Source organism: Staurois parvus, unplaced genomic scaffold (assembly GCF_062004578.1).
Source record: "Staurois parvus isolate SC_StPar_1 unplaced genomic scaffold, SC_StPar_1.0 ptg001066l, whole genome shotgun sequence".
In the NCBI taxonomy this organism is placed as follows: domain Eukaryota; kingdom Metazoa; phylum Chordata; class Amphibia; order Anura; family Ranidae; genus Staurois; species Staurois parvus.
In genome coordinates this window covers 3,326,218-3,346,799 of record NW_028318862.1, presented here as the reverse complement: position 1 = coordinate 3,346,799, position 20,582 = coordinate 3,326,218, and the positions used below count along the sequence as shown (strand labels likewise).

Here is a 20,582-nt window from a genome sequence, read left to right as displayed (position 1 = left end):
GTAAGGCAAGACACCCACCTTGTGCAAGCTTTGGGTGGATCAAGTCACAGTATACACAGGATAATTTACCTATGTGATAGTGATGATGTTTGGTGAATAGCTTAGTGCTGTCACACGGAATGAATCATATGCTTCAATGACTGAACAGGCTGGTGGGGCAGAAAAAGAAAGACAAGTGCGCTGCTGAAGGGGGCCAAAGCAAATCTGTTGCTTTCCATGCATTGGACAAGCACAGTTTTGCTTTAAAATGAAGTCCTGAGACACAATAGAGCTGTAATAGTTTTACATAGCATAATACATAGAAGTTGCCCTTCCTACCCTGTATGGAGGTAAGCGGGGCAGCCACTTACGTTCACTTTTAGTAGAAGAGACCTCAGAGAGGGCATCACACCAGTGTGGTATGGTTCATTGGCAAGCCAAACTGGATGGAGCTGGGGGGAGGGAAAGGGTCATAACATGTGCAGAACTGTAGGCTCACCTCCCATTAACGATGCAGTCATGTATCAAATCAGAGGAATAGGTGCCAATACGTGGCCCCTATGTCACTACAGCTCTGCAGGGACACAGCACTGACAGAGGGCAGTGGAGGAACCATCGGGCAGTGTGGAATGCAGGCAACCAACCTATCCAAAAGTGTTGAATTTTAATGATTATATGGCTGATGTATCTTTGCAAGAGAATGAAGGTCAGAGTCACTTATGAAGAGACTGGTAAGTAATACTATTTTGGGCTTGCGGGTTTTTATTTTTAGCAACAGAGTTGCTTTAAAGAAAATGTGGTCTAGAATTTAAAGATTAAAAACAAAACTGTAAAGTAAAAAGACAAAAAAAAAGAAAGAAAATATTTTCCAGCAAGTTATTTTTAAGCAGCTTTTAATATTTAGAATACGTAAATAAGAAGGAGAGATTGAAGAAAGTTGGTGCCAAAGTGGCTTCAATAGGTGTGAATGACGCTGATTCTGTACAGTTCTTCGTATGGATGAGCATAGTAATAACGCACCTTCCAGGCAGACACTGCCGGAAGGCACTGGCAGTTGCCTGCGTTTCCCCTGGCTGGGCTAGGTTTGTGCATTTCCCAGATGTTAATGTTTGCAGGACACTTGGCCAGGAAGACAGCCTCTAGCCGCTAACGATCTTCCCCTCCAGCACAAACCGTCTGCACAGAGGATGAGCATCATCTCGTGCCCAGTCTGCTTGTGCGGCCAATGTGCCAGCACGCGTCCCGACTATCTGGCTACTGAAAGTGAGAAATACCTGCTCCCCCCGTCTCCTCCACACCTAATAAAGACCAAAGCAGACGGTACACCGCGCAAAAGAAATGCGACTGAGAAAAAAAAAAACCCCAAAAACACACAAACCCTGAGGAATGTCCTGCACGATGAAAGACTTGTAAACAGCAGTATTAATAGAAGCCTTGATCCATGTTCCCTTCACGCCCTGTACCTTCAGCGTGAGGCTCTAAAATATGAGTTTCTTAACTAGTTTCCATCCTGCCATAAAAACCCTTCCGCCCAATCCACTGCCAGACGGTAAGGTGACCAAGACGTTTTTCCCCTCTGAGAATATGAATGTAATATTCTGGGCTTGTAGGAGGTGAAGAGTGAACAGGCGACTAAAACCTGGGCTGTATAAACTTCCCTGAAAATTTGAAAATATCTGCAATTTCAGTTCAGTCGAGGAAAAAAGTTCTTTGAAAATACTGGTTTTCAAAGTGTACCTGTACTAAGTTGAAATAAAGTAAAAAGGTATAGGCAGGCAAGGTAAAAAGCACAGTGCTTTGTAAAATCTGCTGCCTCTACCCTAAATAGCAGGCCTCACGAGGTATACTATACAGACAAAAGATTTTAGATACCGGACTATCCCCACCTAGACTATGTGGCCAAAAGTATGCAGAGACCAGCTCCAAAGGGTACTGTAAATTCCATGGCACTCACATTTTAGGCATTTGCACCCTTCCAACTTTTTGGGAACAATTTGGGAAAGGTTCTTTTCTGTACCAGGTGCTCTGTGTCCTTGCGTACAAGTCCTGCTGCATAAAGACATGGTTTGACAAGTTTAGGGTGGAGGAACCCGAGTGGCCTGCACAGAGTCCTGACCCTTCGCCCTACTTTGAAGGTGGTTGAGCAGCACTGTGAATACAAAAAAAGTCTTGGATACTCCAACTTGTTGGAGAATAAAAAATACCATTGGTGTATAACAAAAAAAATAGCGAGCATGTTTCAGGAAACTGGGGTTTCGGATTCCTTAGGTCTGTGATGTTGATATTTGTGAGTTGTGGGGACTGATATTTATTGATGTACTGAAATGTCTGTTCCTACTCTGGTTGGCAGACGTGGTTTAAAGAATAAAATTTAAATCTTACCCCTATATATACACACTGATCAGCTATAACATCATGACCACTGACAGGTAAACTTAACATTGATTGCTTTGTTACAATGGCATCTGAATATCAGTGGGATATATTAGGGAGCATGTGAACATGTTGTCCCTGAAGATGAGGTGTTGAAATCAGGAAAAAAAATAGGCAGGCGTAAGGACAATTTTTGACAAAGGCGAAATCGTAAATGGCTAGAAGACTGGGACAAAAACATCTCCAAAACTGCAGCTCTTGTGGGATGTTCCTGGTCAGCAGTGATCAGGACTGACCTAAAGCAGTTCAAGGAAGATAAACTGGAGAACTGGTGACAGGGTCATGGGTGGCCAAGGCTCATTGCTTCACATGGGGAGAAAAGGCTGGCCCATGTTGTCCAATCCCATAGAAGAGCTATTGTAGCTCCAACTGCTGAAAAAGATTATACTTGTTCCGATAGAAAGATGTCAGAACACACAGTGCATCGCAGTTTGTTGTATTTGGGGCTGCGCTGCAGGCTGGTCAGGGTGTCTATGCAGACCAGTGTCCACAGCCAAAAGTGCCTATAATTGGCACGTGAGCATCAGAACTTGACCACAGAGCAACAGAAGAAAATGACCTGATCTGATGTAATTAAGAATGGTTTGAGGAACACAATAATGAGTTTGAGGTGTTGACTTGGCCTGCAAATTCTCCAGATCTCAATCCAATGGAGCATCTGTGGGATGTGCTGAAAAAACAAGTTTGATCCATGGAAGACCCACCTCACAACTTACACAATCTGGTACGGATGGCTTGGTACCAGATACCACAGCATACACTCAGAGATCTAGCGGAGTCCATGCTGCAATGGGTTGTGGTGGAGAGAGGGGGGAGTGGACCCACACTGGCTATGGCAGGAGAACAGAACAGGAGGAAAAACATTGTTCTGGGAGAGTATTGTATAATGCGAGAGCATATTGGGAAAACTGCTAACCATTAGATTTTTTTCTATTGATCTAACCATGATCTGGCTGTGTACAGCCACACCACTCACCTGTAACCGATCCCACCAGGTCTGACGAATAATTTCCCTCCGCTCTGGCACCAGTTTATACTGGATCACTTCCTCCAGCTCAGACAGCATCTGGCAGGTGACCATGGCCTGAAGAGAAGACAGGGAGAGTCACTCATCATTCCACAAGAATAATCTACACAACTGGCTGCCAACCAACCACATTTCTGTTTAATTCTTCCAGAGTGGGTTAGAAAAAGAAAGAAGGCTTATGATAGGTGGGCTAAAGGCAGCACTGAACATCTGTGTTTTAAACACTTCCATGAAGGAGATTGGTACATCAAACAATCTCAAAAAAGTTAAGTGCAATAGTTACCCCATAGGCTCGGCTATAGCTCTCTCCAGCCATGGCCGTCAGTTCTGCATCCAGCATGTCTCTGGCTTTGTCAATACACTGCAATAGAAGAAAAAAGTCATTACAATTGATGCTTCAAGCCAGACTCTAGCCAAAACTGAACAAAAAAATGTTCTGGCTGTGATAGGGAACACTAGAATCTCCGTCAGGTTTTTATTTCAGTGGGTCTCAGCTGAGGAAACTTTCCTTACTGTCTTGCTTGGTCTCTAGAAAGGACCTCTCCAATGTGGACAATGCTTCAGTGCCAGACAGGCACAGCAACAAAAGCCTGAAAGATTCCAAAGCTACATGGTGGGAACTAGATAAATCTGAAACTTCAGGTTCAGAAGACTGGACATTAAAGGAGACTAAACACCTCCCCTCCGCCCTATAGCAGAAATATAGCAGGGGTGCGCAAAACCACGTGATTTTGCACGTCCGGGTAGGGAGCGCACGTCCTAGGCTGTCAATCACCGGGTCTTGGCTGGTGATTACTTGCCAGCACCCGGTGATCTCCGGGTATCACAGACGGGGAGAGACCTGTATACAATACAGATCTCTCCCGTCAGCTCCTGCACACTGCTTTGTATGGCTCTGCATACATTGTGAAGCACACACACAGCCCCCATAGTAAAACAGCACACAGTTAACCCTTTGATCGCCCCAGATGTTAACCCCTTCATGCCCAGTGCCATTAGCATGGATCAATGTATTGGTGTCACTGGGAATGTCAGTGGCATCAAGTCAGTTCTCCCCCAGGGTCAGAATGCCCGCTGCAGTCCCACTATAAGTCGCTGATCGCCGCCATTACTAGTAAAACCAAAAAAATTCCAGTATATAAACCGCCATTTGTAAACACTATCTTTCACGCAAACCAATTAATTTACACTTTTTGGGATTTTTTTTTTTTTTTTAGCAAAGATGTAGAAGAATACATTTTGGTTTAAATTTATGACGAATTTGATTTTCAAAATGTTTTTTTACTGGGTATGTTTAATAGCAAACAGCCAAACATTGTTTTTTCTTAAAACTGTCGGCCTTTTTTTTTTTTTTTTTTTATAGCGCAAAAAGTAAAAACTGCACAAGTGATCAAATACCACCGAAAGAAAGCTCAATTCGTGGGAAAAAAGGACGTACATTTCATTTGGCTGCAGTGTTGCATGACCGCGCAACTGTCAATTAAAGTAACGTAGCGCCTTAACGCAAAAAATGGCCTAGTTAGGAATGGGGTAAGTCCTCTGGAGGGCAAGTGGATAATGTTCAGTCTGCAGAACCTGAAATCTCAGTTTCTGCTTGATGCTAAACTCTAAACCACCTATTAGTATCTCTTGGGGACTCTAACAGGGAGTTCCAGGTCTGCACACCTGCTGTGCCCATTATGAAGGATTCCCACCATTCCTACTGGATTATCAATTTTATATTATGAAGAAGGCAACAGGGGAGACGTAAAGTCTTATCAGTGATGTCTCCAAAAGATATTCGATTTAGAGCACCGGAGTTATAACTGAAGTATCACTTCTGGAATATCAGCTTCATAAAGAAAGAAACTTATATTAGGCCATCACTTTGTGTAAGTGGTCACTTACCTGTTGGGCAAGAGAGAAGAGATCCTGGTGTAGAGCCAGCACAGCTCTGTAAAAAGCCCCATCGTGGGTATCTCGGGGGATTAAGCATGTATACTCCTCCATACTGTCCCATTGCTCTGAAAGACAAAATGCAACCCCAGTCACACCAGAGCCAAGTTCTCCGGCTCCAAACAAAACTTGTGGCTGTGGCTCACATGGAAGGGCACACTGGCAGCTTGTAGCCATTGTGGATTACAGTAAAAAGTGTAAAACCCCCCAAAAATTCAACTTTAAAAACATTTTTGGCATTTGTTATTTTATAAACAACTGTGCGGAATATTTAATAAAACAGTGTGCCAAATAAAAGCTTTATATGACTTTTTAAAATAAAAGTAATATAGGAATGCACATTAATCAGCATTATTGACAACTTTTGTCAATTTTGAATGGGGCCCTTAGTGATTACATGAAAGAAGACTCAGCAGGGGTTCCCGGCGATTAGATGTAGATCAAAGCCCCATTGGAAGCAATGAAATGCTGACACCTCCTGCAGCTAATCGTGGCTGTTTGCATGCAAGCACTTATGGAACGATTACCTGCAAATATTCGGTCCTGGGCGCAGACTGTCTGCATCAAGGGCCAATCATTCACAGGTAATAACTGCTTCAGCGATTACATGCAAGCAGCTGAGATTAGCTGCACAACCTGTAATCCTCCATTTGCTCCAAATGGGTCTTCCCTCTCGCAGCTAATCAAAGAGGACAACGCAGAGTCTCCCATGGGTAACCACAGTCAGTTCCATTCACAAGTGTGAATAGGGCCTTAACCAACATATACGGATACTACTGAAATTGTTATGGGCACATAGACTTCAATGATGTCTCAGAGGGTTAAAACACCAATTCAGAAAGGTGTTGAGTCCTTTCCACACGTACAGTTCCCCAGACAAAGCTTGTTGTGCTAAATGTATTCAGGAAGCATTTAGTAATTATTGGTGTAAGGAATGCTGCAGGCCCAAACATACACCAAGATGAGCAAAATACTCTCTTCGAAGGGTATTAATCTGATTTAATTCTGTCTCACACGGCTAATTTACAAAATAATTGGCTAAATAAGGATGAGGACACTAATGTAACGAGTTTATTTTGGAAATAAAGCCACTTGATGGATAAAAAAAACAACAAAAAAACAAAATCAATCTATGGTGGGATCTGGTCACAATGAGAGGTATAATCATGTAAATATGGTTAAGATGGGATTTACCCATCACGATGGATTAGAGGAGGATGCTGATGATATGGAGGAATGGCTCAGATTTTTCAACAAAAAAGGTTATGGATTATTGGGAGTTTCTCATGAAGAGGAAGCAAAGGAACTTACATAAAATTGAATTATTGTTGAAGGAACTCAAACTCAGAATTGAACCATTTAAGTTTCATCCAGAATTTAATAAAATTATCAGAAGAATTGTCTAAACATATAACTAGACAGGATTCAGATAATGAAATAAAAAAAATGTAAGAAATTTACAAGAGATCTCACTGATTACCAAACTAAAAAAGTGTTTAAATGGCAACCACTCAATTACACTGAGAATGGGGCCTCGGCTCATACCACTCCTGAGAAATCAGGGAATGAGGGTAATGGGAATGGGTAGGGCCCTTCAAATAAACCACCACCCATTAATAGACCACCACCTAACATTAACAAAAAAAGTACCAGTAAAGGTAATCTTTTCAACCATAGAGGGTCGGGTCATCGTCAGAACCCCAAGATCCCTCAGACCCAATATCAGACTCAAGATTATTACTAATCATCAAGGATATGAGTAGGGTGATCAAAGGAGACACCCAAAGGCTCATTATCCCCAAGTTCAAAATAGGGGATCCACAAACAATAGGAGACCTAACCAATTTGATCATTCCCATAATTACCTCCCACAGCGGTCTTATGGAGGGTATAGTACCACACAGTATAGACAACAGGGTGCTCAAGAAGGGTATAATACCACACAGTACAGACCCTTACCCCAAAGACCGAGGTTTAGAAATAACCCTCAGTCCCAATACCAGGTACCCATTAGTAATAGATTTACCCCTTTAAATGACAATCAAGGATATCATTCCCCCCTTCCTCCACTACCGCCTTTTTTAGGAGGCAATCAATTCAAGGCAAGACCACCCATGCAGGGAAATCACACGGGAAGAGGGGAAGCAGAGCAGGAAGGTGGGTACAACAAAAAAAGAAGGGACTAATGGGTGGAGGGTATTTTTAAGTGGTTCTGAATGATCTCAAACAGAAATTAAGGTGCTGGATCAGGGGCTTAAATTTGCCCCTAAAAAGGGTTTGAATAAGTTTGACACGTATGTAAACATTCAAAAATTAGTTTGTAAGCTTAACATTAAAAAATATTTTATGATGAACCCTACACCGATGGAGCGGAATAATAATGATGAATGCAGTACTAGGTTAAAAAATAAATCTTTATTCAATCCTCTAATTAATGATAACATTAAAAACTGGTATTCGCCGATTTGGAAAAAATGTCCATTAAGAAAGTCATGGAAGTACAATATATTAAAAATGGGATAAAATAGTTAGAAAAGAGGACAGAGCTTGTAATCCGCCCTATGGACAAAGGGGGTGGGGGCAATGTAGTGTGGTCCAAACAACAATATTATGATGCCATGGATAAACTTATCATGGATACAGATACGTATAAGATGCTGGTCGATAACCCAACTCACAAATTTAAAAAATGACTTGGAACAGCGGATTAAGTATGTTGTCAACAATGATTTTCTTACAAAAAAAAAAATGGGGAAATATCTTGCCCCTTCTACCTCTAGATTACCAGTAATTCATTGTCTTCCTAAAACTCATAAAGGAGTGTTAACCCACCTGGACGCCCTATCATAATTAATTCCCTAACAGCTAGATAAGGGGAATACCTTGTTTTTTTTTACAACCTATGGTTAAAGGAACTACAGCGTATCTGAAGGACACCAAACAACTGCTAGCTGGTAGGGACATCAAATTGAATACACTCATGCTCACTGCAGATGTGACATCATTGTACACGAACAATCATCAGGAGGCAATGCGAGCCACGGAGTGGGCCTTTAGAAGATCAAATGTTCTGTCTCAAAAGAACATACAATTCCTCTTGAAGTGCTTGGATTTTTGTTTGCAGCACAATTATTTCTGGTATCGTAATAATTATTATTTACAAATCTCTGGGGTTGCTATGGGCGCAAAGTTTGCACCGAGCATAGCGAATATCTATATGGCCCAATGGGAAGAAGAGGAACTTCTCACCAATAGTTCACCCTCCCTCAGTTTAGGTTCATAGACGATTTAATCATCCTGTGGCATGGGACTCTATGTGACCTAGAGGGGATGATGAATAGGATGAACATTAGCAATAGGAACATTAGTCTAACGTGGGAATGGAGTACCACATGGATACATTTTTTGGATTTAGAACTCATTAAAGATGTAAGTGGTTTCAGGACGGTTGCGTTTTTTTAAAAGCACTGACATAAATGCATATATACCTAGTTATAGTTGCCATCATAGACCGTGGCTTATAAATGCCCCGAGGGGCCTATTCATGAGATTGAGGAGGAACTGTAGTAAGGAGTCAGATTATAGTGTTCAGTCCCATGCATTGGCCAAAGGGTTTGTTTCAAAAGACTATGAGTCAGGGTTTATAGAGACTGCAAGGGAAGAAGTAGGGCCTCTAAACAGAGAATCCCTACTTATGCCATGGAAGGGGTACCAGTCATTTTGGATTATAATATCCAATTTAGACAGGTTGAGTGGATTGTGAAAACACTACTGGCCTATACTTAAATTGGACAAACAACTTGGTCCTATGTTACTGGACACCCCTAGGTTTATATATAAAAAAGCCCCCACTTGAGGGATAAATTAGTGCATAATGTGGTGGACCCCCCCCCAGCACCCTCACCCAAGAAGCTGGGATTTACATTCTTTGAAGGAAAAGGTTTTTACGCTTGCGGATGGTGTTACAGCTGTACAAGGGTGAAGTGTGTGAACAAAAGAAGGGATTGTATAATTAGTTCTGCAACAAGGAGGGTATACCAGATTAAAGACTTTATATCATGTATTACAGCGGGAGTACCGCATGGTTTATCCTGCCCCTGTGGGCTTCAATATGTTGGACACACCAAAAGAATGCTGAAGGATAGGATTCAAGAACATGTCCGCAATATTACCAAAGGATTTCCTAAACACTAGGTTTCTAGGCATTTTTTTTGGATGTGCATAATAAGGATTGCTCAGGTTTGACTTTCTGGGGTATTGAAGTGTATAAAAAGAATTGGAGGGGTGGTAATAAAGAGCTGAGCAAGAGTCCTTTTGGATTCATGAACTTCAAACTTTGTCCCCTAGAGGGATGAATAGGGAATTTGACCTGAACTGCTTCATTGGTGATTTTTAATATATTTTTATTTAATTTGTTATATTTATTTAAATATCTTATATTCTATCAGAGCTTTTTAGTCATATTATTTATATTTTAGCGTTTTATATATTTAAAAAAAAAAAAAAAAATTAACCATTGTTATATGTATCCTTTTGTTAGTGTGATGAGCATCCTATTTTGTATGACTTTTGGATGGATTTAGATGGTGGACTGGTGACGTCCTCACCGCTCACAATCAATTTTTTTAGTTTTTTCATTGTAGCTTAAGAACGTTGATTTGGTTCTGGTAGCGGTTTCCTTTCTGATCTTAAAAAAGATGGGGCTGATCGGCATGTATTACCACATGTCGGCGTGGTCCACAACAAAATGGCGCTGGTTTTCTATATAAAGTGAATGATTGTTGGACGGTCCAATTAAATCCCCTTGATAAAGTCACGTGATTGGTAGCGAACCACGTCGGGGAGGAGCGTGCGAATGATGTCACAACGTTACTATTCATCGAAACAGTGGTAATAGTAATCCACACACTGCTCCAGGACTGTCATATTTGTAGGCAATTGCATTTATACATAGGGCCCGTGCTTTGCCCTGTATTACACACTGTGCAGTGACGTTTTGGAGCCTGGGATTGGTCTATGGTGCTGGGGATGATACTGCCATCTTGTGCATAAGTAGTACATTACTGGATGTTCATCCTACCTGGTGCGGTTATGCACCTACTGAATGTGAGTGCATTTCTTATGTTTATTGTGCAATAAAAGTTTTTAAAGGATAAAACACTATGTTGAGCTTTTGTTTATGAGGAATACGGCTGACCTTAAGGCGGTTATCAGGAGGGAGCATAATGGGAGTAATTATTAAGCAAGTTGATCTTCAGAGTCCATATATTTGGGACGAAAACATTGTATAATGTGGTCACACTGCTGGAGGTGAGCAGATTTATGGTGGAGGATATTTTGCACTGGAATTCTGTGACAGTTGCACACGGTGGTTGTTCTCTCAAGAAGGATTCACGGAAGAACACTTGATTGGACTTTTAGAATTATTTCATTAATTTTTTGAATAGTATTTGAGTCACATTATCTCTGTTTTTTATTTTACGGTTCTGTGTTTTTGGTTTTTAGTAATATTCTTTAGGAATTGTACATTTTTGTACAGTGGGGCAAAAAAGTATTTAGTCAGCCACCAATTGTGCAAGTTCTCCCACTTAAAAAGATGAGAGAGGCCTGTAATTGGCATCATAGGTAGACCTCAACTATGAGAGACAAAATGAGAAAAAAAATCCAGACAATCACATTGGCTGATTTGGAAAGAATTTATTTGCAAATAATGGTGGAAAATAAGTATTTGGTCAATATGAAAAGTTCATCTCAATACTTTGTTATATATCCTTTGTTGGCAATGACAGAGGTCAAACGTTTCCTGTAAGTCTTCACAAGGTTGGCACACACTGTTGCTGGTATGTTGGCCCCATCCTCCATGCAGATCTCCTCTAGAGCAGTGATGTTTTGGGGCTGTCGCTGGGCAACACGGACTTTCAACTCCCTCCAAAGGTTTTCTATGGGGTTGAGATCTGGAGACTGGCTAGGCCACTCCAGGACCTTGAAATGCTTCTTACGAAGCCACTCCTTCGTTGCCCGGGTGGTATGTTTGGGATCATTGTCATGTTGGAAGACCCAGCCACGTTTCATCTTCAATGCCCTTGCTGATGGAAGGAGGTTTGCACTCAAAATCTCACGATACATGGCCCCATTCATTCTTTCCTGTACATGGATCAGTCGTCCTGGTCCCTTTGCGGAGAAACAATCCCAAAGCACAATGTTGCCACCCCCATGCTTCACAGTAGGTATGGTGTTCTTTGGATGCAACTCAGCATTCTCTCTCCTCCAAACACGACGAGTTGTGTTTCTACCAAACAGTTCTATTTTGGTTTCATCTGACCATATGACATTCTCCCAATCCTCTTCTGGATCATCCAAATGCTCTCTAGCAAACTTCAGACGGGGCCGGACATGTACTGGCTTAAGCAGGGGGACACGTCTGGTACTGCCGGATCTGAGTCCCTGGTGGCGTAGTGTCTTACTGATGGTAGCCTTTGTTACGTTGGTCCCAGCTCTCTGTAGGTCATTCACTAGGGCCCCCCGTGTGGTCCTGGGATTTTTGCTCACCGTTCTTGTGATCATTTTGACCCCACGGGGTGAGATCTTGCGCGGAGATCGAGGGAGATTATCAGTGGTCTTGTATGTCTTCCATTTTCTAATTATTGCTCCCACAGTTGATTTGTTCACACCAAGCTGCTTGCCTATTGCAGATTCAGTCTTCCCAGCCTGGTGCAGGTCTACAATTTTGTTTCTGGTGTCCTTCGACAGCTCATTGGTCTTCACCATAGTGGAGTTTGGAGTGTGACTGTTTGAGGTTGTGGACAGGTGTCTATTATACTGATAACAAGTTCAAACAGGTGCCATTGATACAGGTAATGAGTGCAGGACAGAGGAGCCTCTTAAAGAAGAAGGTACAGGTCTGTGAGAGCCAGAAATCTTGCTTGTTTGTAGGTGAGCAAATACTTATTTTCCACCATAATTTGCAAATAAATTCTTTCCAAATCAGCCAATGTGATTGTCTGGATTTTTTTTCTCATTTTGTCTCTCATAGTTGAGGTCTACCTATGATGCCAATTACAGGCCTCTCTCATCTTTTTAAGTGGGAGAACTTGCACATTTGGTGGATGACTAAATACTTTTTTGCCCCACTGTATATGTAGCGCAGCATTTTTCTCGCTTACATTATTTTACCAATTCAGAAAGGTGTTGAGTCCTTTCCACACGTACAGTTCCCCAGACAAAGCGTGTTGTGCTATATGTATTCAGGAAGCATTTAGTAATTATTGGTGTAAGGAATGCTGCAGGCCCAAACATACACCAAGATGAGCAACAGACTCTCTTCGAAGGGTTTTAATCTGATTTAATTCTACCTCACACGGCTAATTTACAAAATAATTACAGCAGTGGCGCGTTAGCAAACACTTTGGATGACAAATTTGAACGATGGGGCGCTGGTCTGTTGGAAAGCTACGGATACGAATGCGGCACCTTTTACAAAGTGTAAGCAATTTGGAAAATGTGACGGGTGTAATCCATTACTTCCTAATTAGTGATTAGGAAGTCCAAACTTTGCAGAAAAGACATATGAAAGAAATAACTGCAATCTAGACAAGTAATGAGGAAATTGTTTGTATACTGGCTTGTATGTATACGTTTTACAGATGGGGGTATAGAAGTGCTGGTTATGTAATCCCATTAGGCCTGGAAGTCTATTCAGTTACATTGGATCACATCAGTCACGCAGCTGTTCAACTATGATGAAAGGAGACATGACACACAGCGGTACCACGTTACATAAGCCAGACGTCTTACCTAATCCCCATGCTGCGGCTGCTGCCATCCTCGCCATCTTGGCACGGGCGTCCTCGTTGACGCTGGTCCAGTTGTCGCAGCACTGTTGATGAAGCTGTCCCCTGTGAGAGAGACATAGGGATAGACATGGCGTGACTCATGGTGTGGATATGCATAAAACTTAAGACACAGCTAGAGTTGGCAGGGATAGGATAAGGCCTCTAATGCCATACAAAAAAAAAAAAAAAAAAAAAAAAAGTGTTGTGCTGTATCTAACAACCAATCACAACTGAGAATGAACAGCTTAAAGGGGAGCTCTAAAAAAAAATGATTGGCTGTCAGAGGGTAGCACAGACCTGTATTCCTTGCATTGAAGCTTTCGATTGGCTATTAGGAGTTACGGTATACCATTCTGGAGAATACTCTATATGCTCTTTGCGTTATGCTATTAGAGGAAAACTCCACTTTCACAAGCACCAAAATTGTCATTTTGTCAAATTCCACGGTTTTTTTTTTTTTTTACAACTGCAGTCAATGAGGTTCTCGAAATCTGGTTAAAAATGAAAAAACATTACATCCTTACAACTATGGCGACATGCCCCTTTGTGCCACACACCACCAGAATCACAGCCTTTTTGGCACTTGGAAGTCCCTGAACATCTGTACAGTGTAAAGTCAAATTATAGTCATCCCCTGCAACAGTTGATTTTTTTTTTTTTTTTTTTTTGGGAGGCGCGGGGGGAAGGGGATATTTTTCAAGGAACCTTTCCATGCTAAAGGAATTCTATGACTAGTTTTTCTTGATTCAGAAACTGCTTGGGTGGTGCTAAAGGCAGCTTGTCACACTTACTGTTTCCTGACCACAGCTCACTTTGAGGGGTTTTTTTTACGTTTCCTTCCCAAACAATTTGGAATTTGAAATTTTGGGTGAATTTCTGAGAAAATATAATTTCTAAAACCATCTGTTTTAAAGGTTTAGTCCACCTTTCTAACCATGTTTGATGTTACACATATTTAGGGTGCAACATGAAACATGATTGTTGCATTCCTCAACTCCCCCACTCTTGAAACGATACCTGTCCCCCCCACTTACCTGAACTGTGGGGTGTTTCTCACTGAAGTGTCTTGCTGATTTTATAATATAGCACACCCGCGCAGGACTCTGCTATGTCATCCCTTCACAGATCCATTCACAGGATCTTTGAATGAAAGACAAGTCCCATCTGCAACCACAGCAAAAAGCCTCACAGATGGCAAAGGAGCACAAGTGTGGCAACATCACCACACTTGCAGTCCATTGTTTACTTCTTGCAGCCCCAGAACAGAACATCCATACAAACCTGTGTCTGGGATGTCAATGCCGGAGGCCTGGCCATTACACCAGTGATGCACTGATCATAACTGCAACACAGACGGCCTTCAATGGAAAAAGTAATAAATGCCGTTATTTATTTAATGTGGGTGTGTTTATTAAATGTTTGCAAACGGTGGACTATGCCTTTCAAGTCAACCACAATTAAATAGAAATACAAAGGCTGATCTAAAAATACATTTCTCTTAAAAGAATGAATGGGATAGTTGCCAGATGTTGCTCATCTACCATCCAACCAGCAGATGGATGACACAGGAAACTGCAACAGGGAACAGTTGAGTCTTCCTGCTGGCTATGCGATGTAAAACTGGCTAAAGAGGGTTCGAAACTTGGCTGGTTCAGCAGAGACTGGACGAAATTCAGTGTGTGGCCATCTCTGCTCAACAGGAGTCGACTGCTGGGAAGCTTTTGTTGATCAGCAGCTGAAGCCATTTAACAGTGTATTCTGGACAGTGGCAAGTCCCACTGTCAGGACACAATGTCTTGGAGGGGTAGGAGTTACTTTTTTTTCCAATTAAATATTCCTGGCAGAAAAAAAATGCAAGGATGAACTGTAGAGTACATGTACTTATTTGTGCATATGCATGCCTACATATGTATTTGCATGTTAAAGAAAAAAAAAAAAAAAGGGAAGATTAGTAACATGTTTTTTCCTGGTCTATATTGTTTAAAAACAAACAATGGGCTGCATTTATATTAGTAAAAAACAAAAACAAAAAAACCACCTGAATGTCTAAGGGCTCATGTACACTGCAGCTGATAAACTCGCGTTTAGGAGCTGTTCAGCGGTTTTTTCAGCAGCCCCTGAACTCTCCCTAATGTTTTCCTATGTGTCCATGTACACATCTTCCTTTACAGGCATTTGAGTTTACAGTCATTTTTTTTGAATGCAGAAAACTTGCTTTCAGCAGTTGATTTTATCAGCATTTCCAACGCAAAACGCTTGTAAATGTGGCAAATCGCGTTTATAAGCGTTTGAATTTGTTTTTAACTCTGCCAATTCCCGATGCTGTCCAGAGCCTTTTTTCATCATGAAAAATGCATGCAAAGCGTTTTCAAGGTACTCAAATGGACAAAACACTGAACACAGGATGTCCCTACCAAGCTTGTCACACATTGTAATGACCAATTCACACCTCAGACCTCTTCCATCCTTGGAAACAAAAGATATGTTAATGACCATTCACACCTCAAATTCCTCATGAAGACCCCCTGCCAGGTGGCCTTAAGGACTCCCCCCACCAGACACCTTTCCCACAATTGGAAACAAAAGAAATGTTAATGAACAACTCACACCTAAGCTAATCTCAACACATACTGCTGTCTCTGCTTCTACTCTCTGTATTTCTCTGAAAAAGTCTGAAATTAGTAATTTATCACTTTTCAATGCATTTGGGAGGTTCTCCTGTGCTTATCTTTAAAAAAATGCTTCTAAACGCAAACACGCATAAACGAGTTATACAAATGCAGCTAAACAGATTTTTTTTAACCTACGTTTTCCAGCAGTTTCCATCGTTCATAAATGTCCTGTGTACATGGGGCCTAAAACGTGGTTTTTTAGGCATCCCTTGAGCAAGAGGCCCATCAGTGGTGTGTAAATCATAATACTTGCTGAACAGTATTATACATATTTTAGCACGTCAAACAGTTCACACAAACATGCACTAGGTAGTTTGCTGGTGTTCCTCTTTAAGAACTTGTACAGGCATATAGACACAGATTGTTAATAAATCCTCTTTGCACAAGTGTCTGATTTACTGCCTCGCCTTACAAATGCCAATTTGTCAGAAAGACGGATTTAACTTTAATATGTCTGAAAATACAAAAAGTCCCGTCTGTCCTAGAAAGAGACCGGCTTTATTAAGCACAGAAGCGGCTCTTTACTATGTGACGTGGATCCAAAACATTGACACCTGCTTCAGATTTACGGCATGAACAATATTGCAGCCATTCCTAAAATGTTATTATAGCAATTTTCCCGTCATAACATGGAAAACAAAATAATCACTGACTAATCGCCGAAATCTGCCACGGTAATCTGACAGGTTCTGGTCCTACTGAAAAGGTGGACAAATAAAAGGGGAGGAAAAGAAAAAAAAAATACCATAACATTCTTTATTTTGAGTCAATATATTTTTCTTGGCTGCTCCTGCGAATGTACTCTCCAGTTTAATGGACTGGGCTGCAAGTTAGTCGCTGGATGTTGCCATGGCAGTTCCATTAACAATGAGTTTGCGTTAGATCCTATGTCAACATTCCGGCTGACTCTATCCAGCAAGTATGCGCCTATACGCCATCGCACTTACATTTCCCCTCTCGCGTCTTAATTGCTGAATCCATGGTGAAAATGTGCTAAACTTGTTTAGGCTGGAGGGGATCTGATGGTAAATGTCATTTTTACAGACTTTGCGAAGGCAGGCTACGTCCTGCTCAAAATATGTACATTTTCCTTCTTATGTAAGGGTTATGCCAAATCTTAAATCCAGTCAGAACAAATAGCTCCGGTAAACTTATATAACATTAGGTTATACAGGGCTGGGCCTTACCCTTCGTTTATAACCAAAAGAAAAAATAAACAAAAGAAAAAACACTTTAAAAAGTTGAGGTTTATCCAGCTTATACTTTGTCTTATCTGGTTCCTCCACTGCCTTCCCTCATTAAGGCCCCTTTAACATGAAGGGTCTGATTAGGTCCATCTGTCAGTTTTTCAGGTGGACCTGATCGGACCCTCCATTCAGCCCAATGGACCGGCGGGTGTAAAGCAGACTTGTATCTTTTTACACCCGCCTACCTCTAATCTGATCTGCTAAAGGCAACGGAAGGGGATCCATGCCCTCCATCTAGACAAGGGGTCTCCAAACTTTTTCCACAACAGGCCAGTTTACTGTCCTTAAGACATTAGGGGCAGCCGATTGTGGTCAGTAGGAGAAGGAATAGTACCCCATCTTTGGTATCAGTGAGAGGAACAGTGCCTCGCCATTGGTATCCGTAGAAGAAACGGTGCCCTATCATTGGTGTCAGTGGGAGGAATAATGTCCAATCTTCGGTATCAGTGGAAGAAATAGTGCCCTCTCGATGTCAGTGGGAGGCATAGCGCCCCATCATTGGTATCAGAGGGAGGCATAGCGCCCCATCATTGGTATCAGAGGGAGGCATAGCGCCCCATCATTGGTATCAGAGGGAGGCATAGCGCCCCATCATTGGTATCAGAGGGAGGCATAGCGCCCCATCATTGGTATCAGAGGGAGGCATAGCGCCCCATCATTGGTATCAGAGGGAGGCATAGCGCCCCATCATTGGTATCAGAGGGAGGCATAGCGCCCCATCATTGGTATCAGTGGGAGGAAGAGCGCCCCATCATTTTCAGTGGGAGGAAGAGCGCCCCATCATTGGTATCAGTGGGAGGAAGAGCGCCCCATCATTGGTATCAGTGGGAGGAAGAGCGCCCCATCATTGGTATCAGTGGGAGGAAGAGCGCCCCATCATTGGTATCAGTGGGAGGAAGAGCGCCCCATCATTGGTATCAGTGGGAGGAAGAGCGCCCCATCATTGGTATCAGTGGAAGAGCGCCCCATCATTGGTATCAGTGGGAGGAAGAGCGCCCCATCATTGGTATCAGTGGGAGGAAGAGTGCCCCATCATTGGGAGGAAGAGTGCCCCATCATTGGGAGGAAGAGTGCCCCATCATTGGGAGGAAGAGTGCCCCATCATTGGGAGGAAGAGTGCCCCATCATTGGGAGGAAGAGTGCCCCATCATTGGGAGGAAGAGTGCCCCATCATTGGTATCAGTGGTAGGATTAGTGCCCCATCATTGATATCAGTGGGAGTAACAGTGACCCATCATTGATATCAGTGGGAGGAATAGTGCCCCATCATTGATATTATTGGCAGGAATAGTGCCCCATCATTGGTATCAGTGGGAGGAATAGTGCCCCATCATTGGTGTCAGTGGGAGGAATAGTGCCCCATCATTGGTATCAGTGGGAGGAATAGTGCCCCGTCATTGGTATTAGTGGGAAGAATAGTATCCCATCATTGATATCTATGAGAGGAATAATGCCCCATTATTGATATCCACAAAAGGAATTGTGCTCCACCATTGATATCTATGAGATGAATTGTACCCCATCATTGATATTAGTGGGAGGCATAGAGCCCCATCATTGATATTAGTGGGAGGAATAGTGGCCAGATCATTAGTGTCAGTGACAGGAATTATGCCCCACTGTCAAGTGAAAAATTGTGTCCTGTATCTGGCCCTTGGGCCACAGTTTGGAGACCGCTGGTCTAGATGAATCTGATCGGAGGGCGGTCAGGTATAAACAGACAGTGAAGTCCGTTTACACAGGGCCACCCAGAGAGCAGAGCGGGCCCTGCCTGTGTCCTCCCTGCAGAAACTGAGCAGACACGGACCTGTCATCTGCCAGCTCTGCTCTGATCAGGAGATCTAAACTGAGCCCACCCCATATTAAAGGGGCCTTAAAGCGGACCCTTTCATTTTTTATTTTATGTCCCTCTCTCCTGCTTCCCTGTAACACTCAATTTTTTCCCTAAAGTTCAGGTCTGTAATTCTAAAGTGCAGATGACACCAGGATCCTACAAATGCTGTGGGTCATTCAGGGATCCGTTGTGGTGTTTCTATGCATAGTCCGGCACACTGCCTCCTGGGATTTTTTTTGTCACTCATCCCAGGACGCAGCCCATGGGATTTCCTGCATTTTCAGAAATGGCACGGAGTCTCCGGCAGCTTACTGATATGGCCCTCGGAGTATCTGTGCATGCGAAGAGCTGTGGCGCACACACAAATACGCCAATGGGATCTGCCAGGTCCTGTAGACCTGGCAAAGACCCCCACAGCATGTCGGAGTAGGCGTCAGATCTAAAATTGGAGGTGGTGGTGCCGCTAGAGACGCAGTGTAGTGAGAACTTTCCTGGACTAGTACGTTTTATACAGGGCCACGTTTTGGGATTAAACATTTTATTTTTGATAGAAAAGGGTGGAGCTCCTCTTTAATATATTAAGGTCATTTTTAAATAAAACAATTCTATCTTGCTTACACACTGAGACCCAGTGATGTCATCAACAGGCTTTTGTGCTTCTCTATGCAGGCAGATCATGGCTAGTGAGAAGGGCCAGCAGAGTGCTGGTCATAGCTTCCCGAAACATCACAGCTCCCTGCCTCAGTACTCTTCTCAAGAGCCATCAGCCCTGATGCAAGCAGTGGGCTGGGTCTTAGGAAGAGCTAAGCAAACAGCAAAAAGCCTTCATGGGTAGGTGTGGTTGTGGTCTGAAGGAGTTGGCGTTTCTAGACAGACTACTGCCATGCGGACCGCCCTAGGTAATGCCCACATGGGATGGTGAGCCTCCATGATTGAAAGAACGGAGATACAATATATGAAAGGGATGTACCAGGGATAGTCAAGGCTGGGGAAGAAAGGCATAGGTGAGGCTGGATCATCCACCAGCCATGAATTGAGTCAGGTTCTGACTTGCAGCTTCTAACGCACATTGTGAGACACTCACAGTGTGCAGTGAAATCAGAGCAAGCAATTTCAGTACAGGAGAGGAGCCTGTACAACTGTGCAAGACTGAAAAGAAAGATGTAGATTAGATTCAAAGACCTTGACCAAAACCCCCCTCCCCACCCAGTTTTTATTCTGGGGTATTTAGCAGTGTGAAAGATGCCTGCATACTGTGGTTGCAGGCTTCTTTCATAAATGCAACATATCCTTTTTGTGAAAAACCATCTAAATCCCACATACAACCCTAGAATTAAATCCACAAATACTTAATTCACATACAAATAAATATAAATAAAATAAGATAATATAAAAATACAAATACATAATTTGTGTCCAAAAATTCACTTTCAATAGTGTCCCAAAACGCCAAATCAAATAGTGTCCACAACGCGTTTCGTCACTTCCGGACTTTTTTTTTCTCACTATTTGAAGGGTGGTTTTGGGTCTTACACTGAGTGAGGTATATATAATTAAAAAGTTAATGCACTATGGATTTTCTTTTTTCTTTTTATTTTGAAGTTGGCATGGAATATTGAGGAT

The 20,582-nt window shown here is 42.4% G+C and overlaps 1 protein-coding gene across 7 annotated transcripts in view; it reads right to left on the bottom strand.

Annotated features, from left to right (window-relative positions):
- MTOR (mechanistic target of rapamycin kinase) overlaps window positions 1–20,582 on the bottom strand; it is a 216,320-nt gene that overhangs the window by 47,962 nt on the left and 147,776 nt on the right. For all 7 annotated transcript variants that reach the window (XM_089658401.1, XM_089658405.1, XM_089658403.1 and 4 more), the window contains exons 33-36: window positions 13,169–13,269; window positions 5,327–5,442; window positions 3,723–3,800; window positions 3,389–3,496 (exon numbers count right to left, since the gene is read on the bottom strand). In XM_089658401.1, coding sequence (XP_089514527.1) covers window positions 3,389–3,496; window positions 3,723–3,800; window positions 5,327–5,442; window positions 13,169–13,269 — 403 coding nt within the window. The remainder of the gene's footprint in view (window positions 1–3,388; window positions 3,497–3,722; window positions 3,801–5,326; window positions 5,443–13,168; window positions 13,270–20,582) is intronic.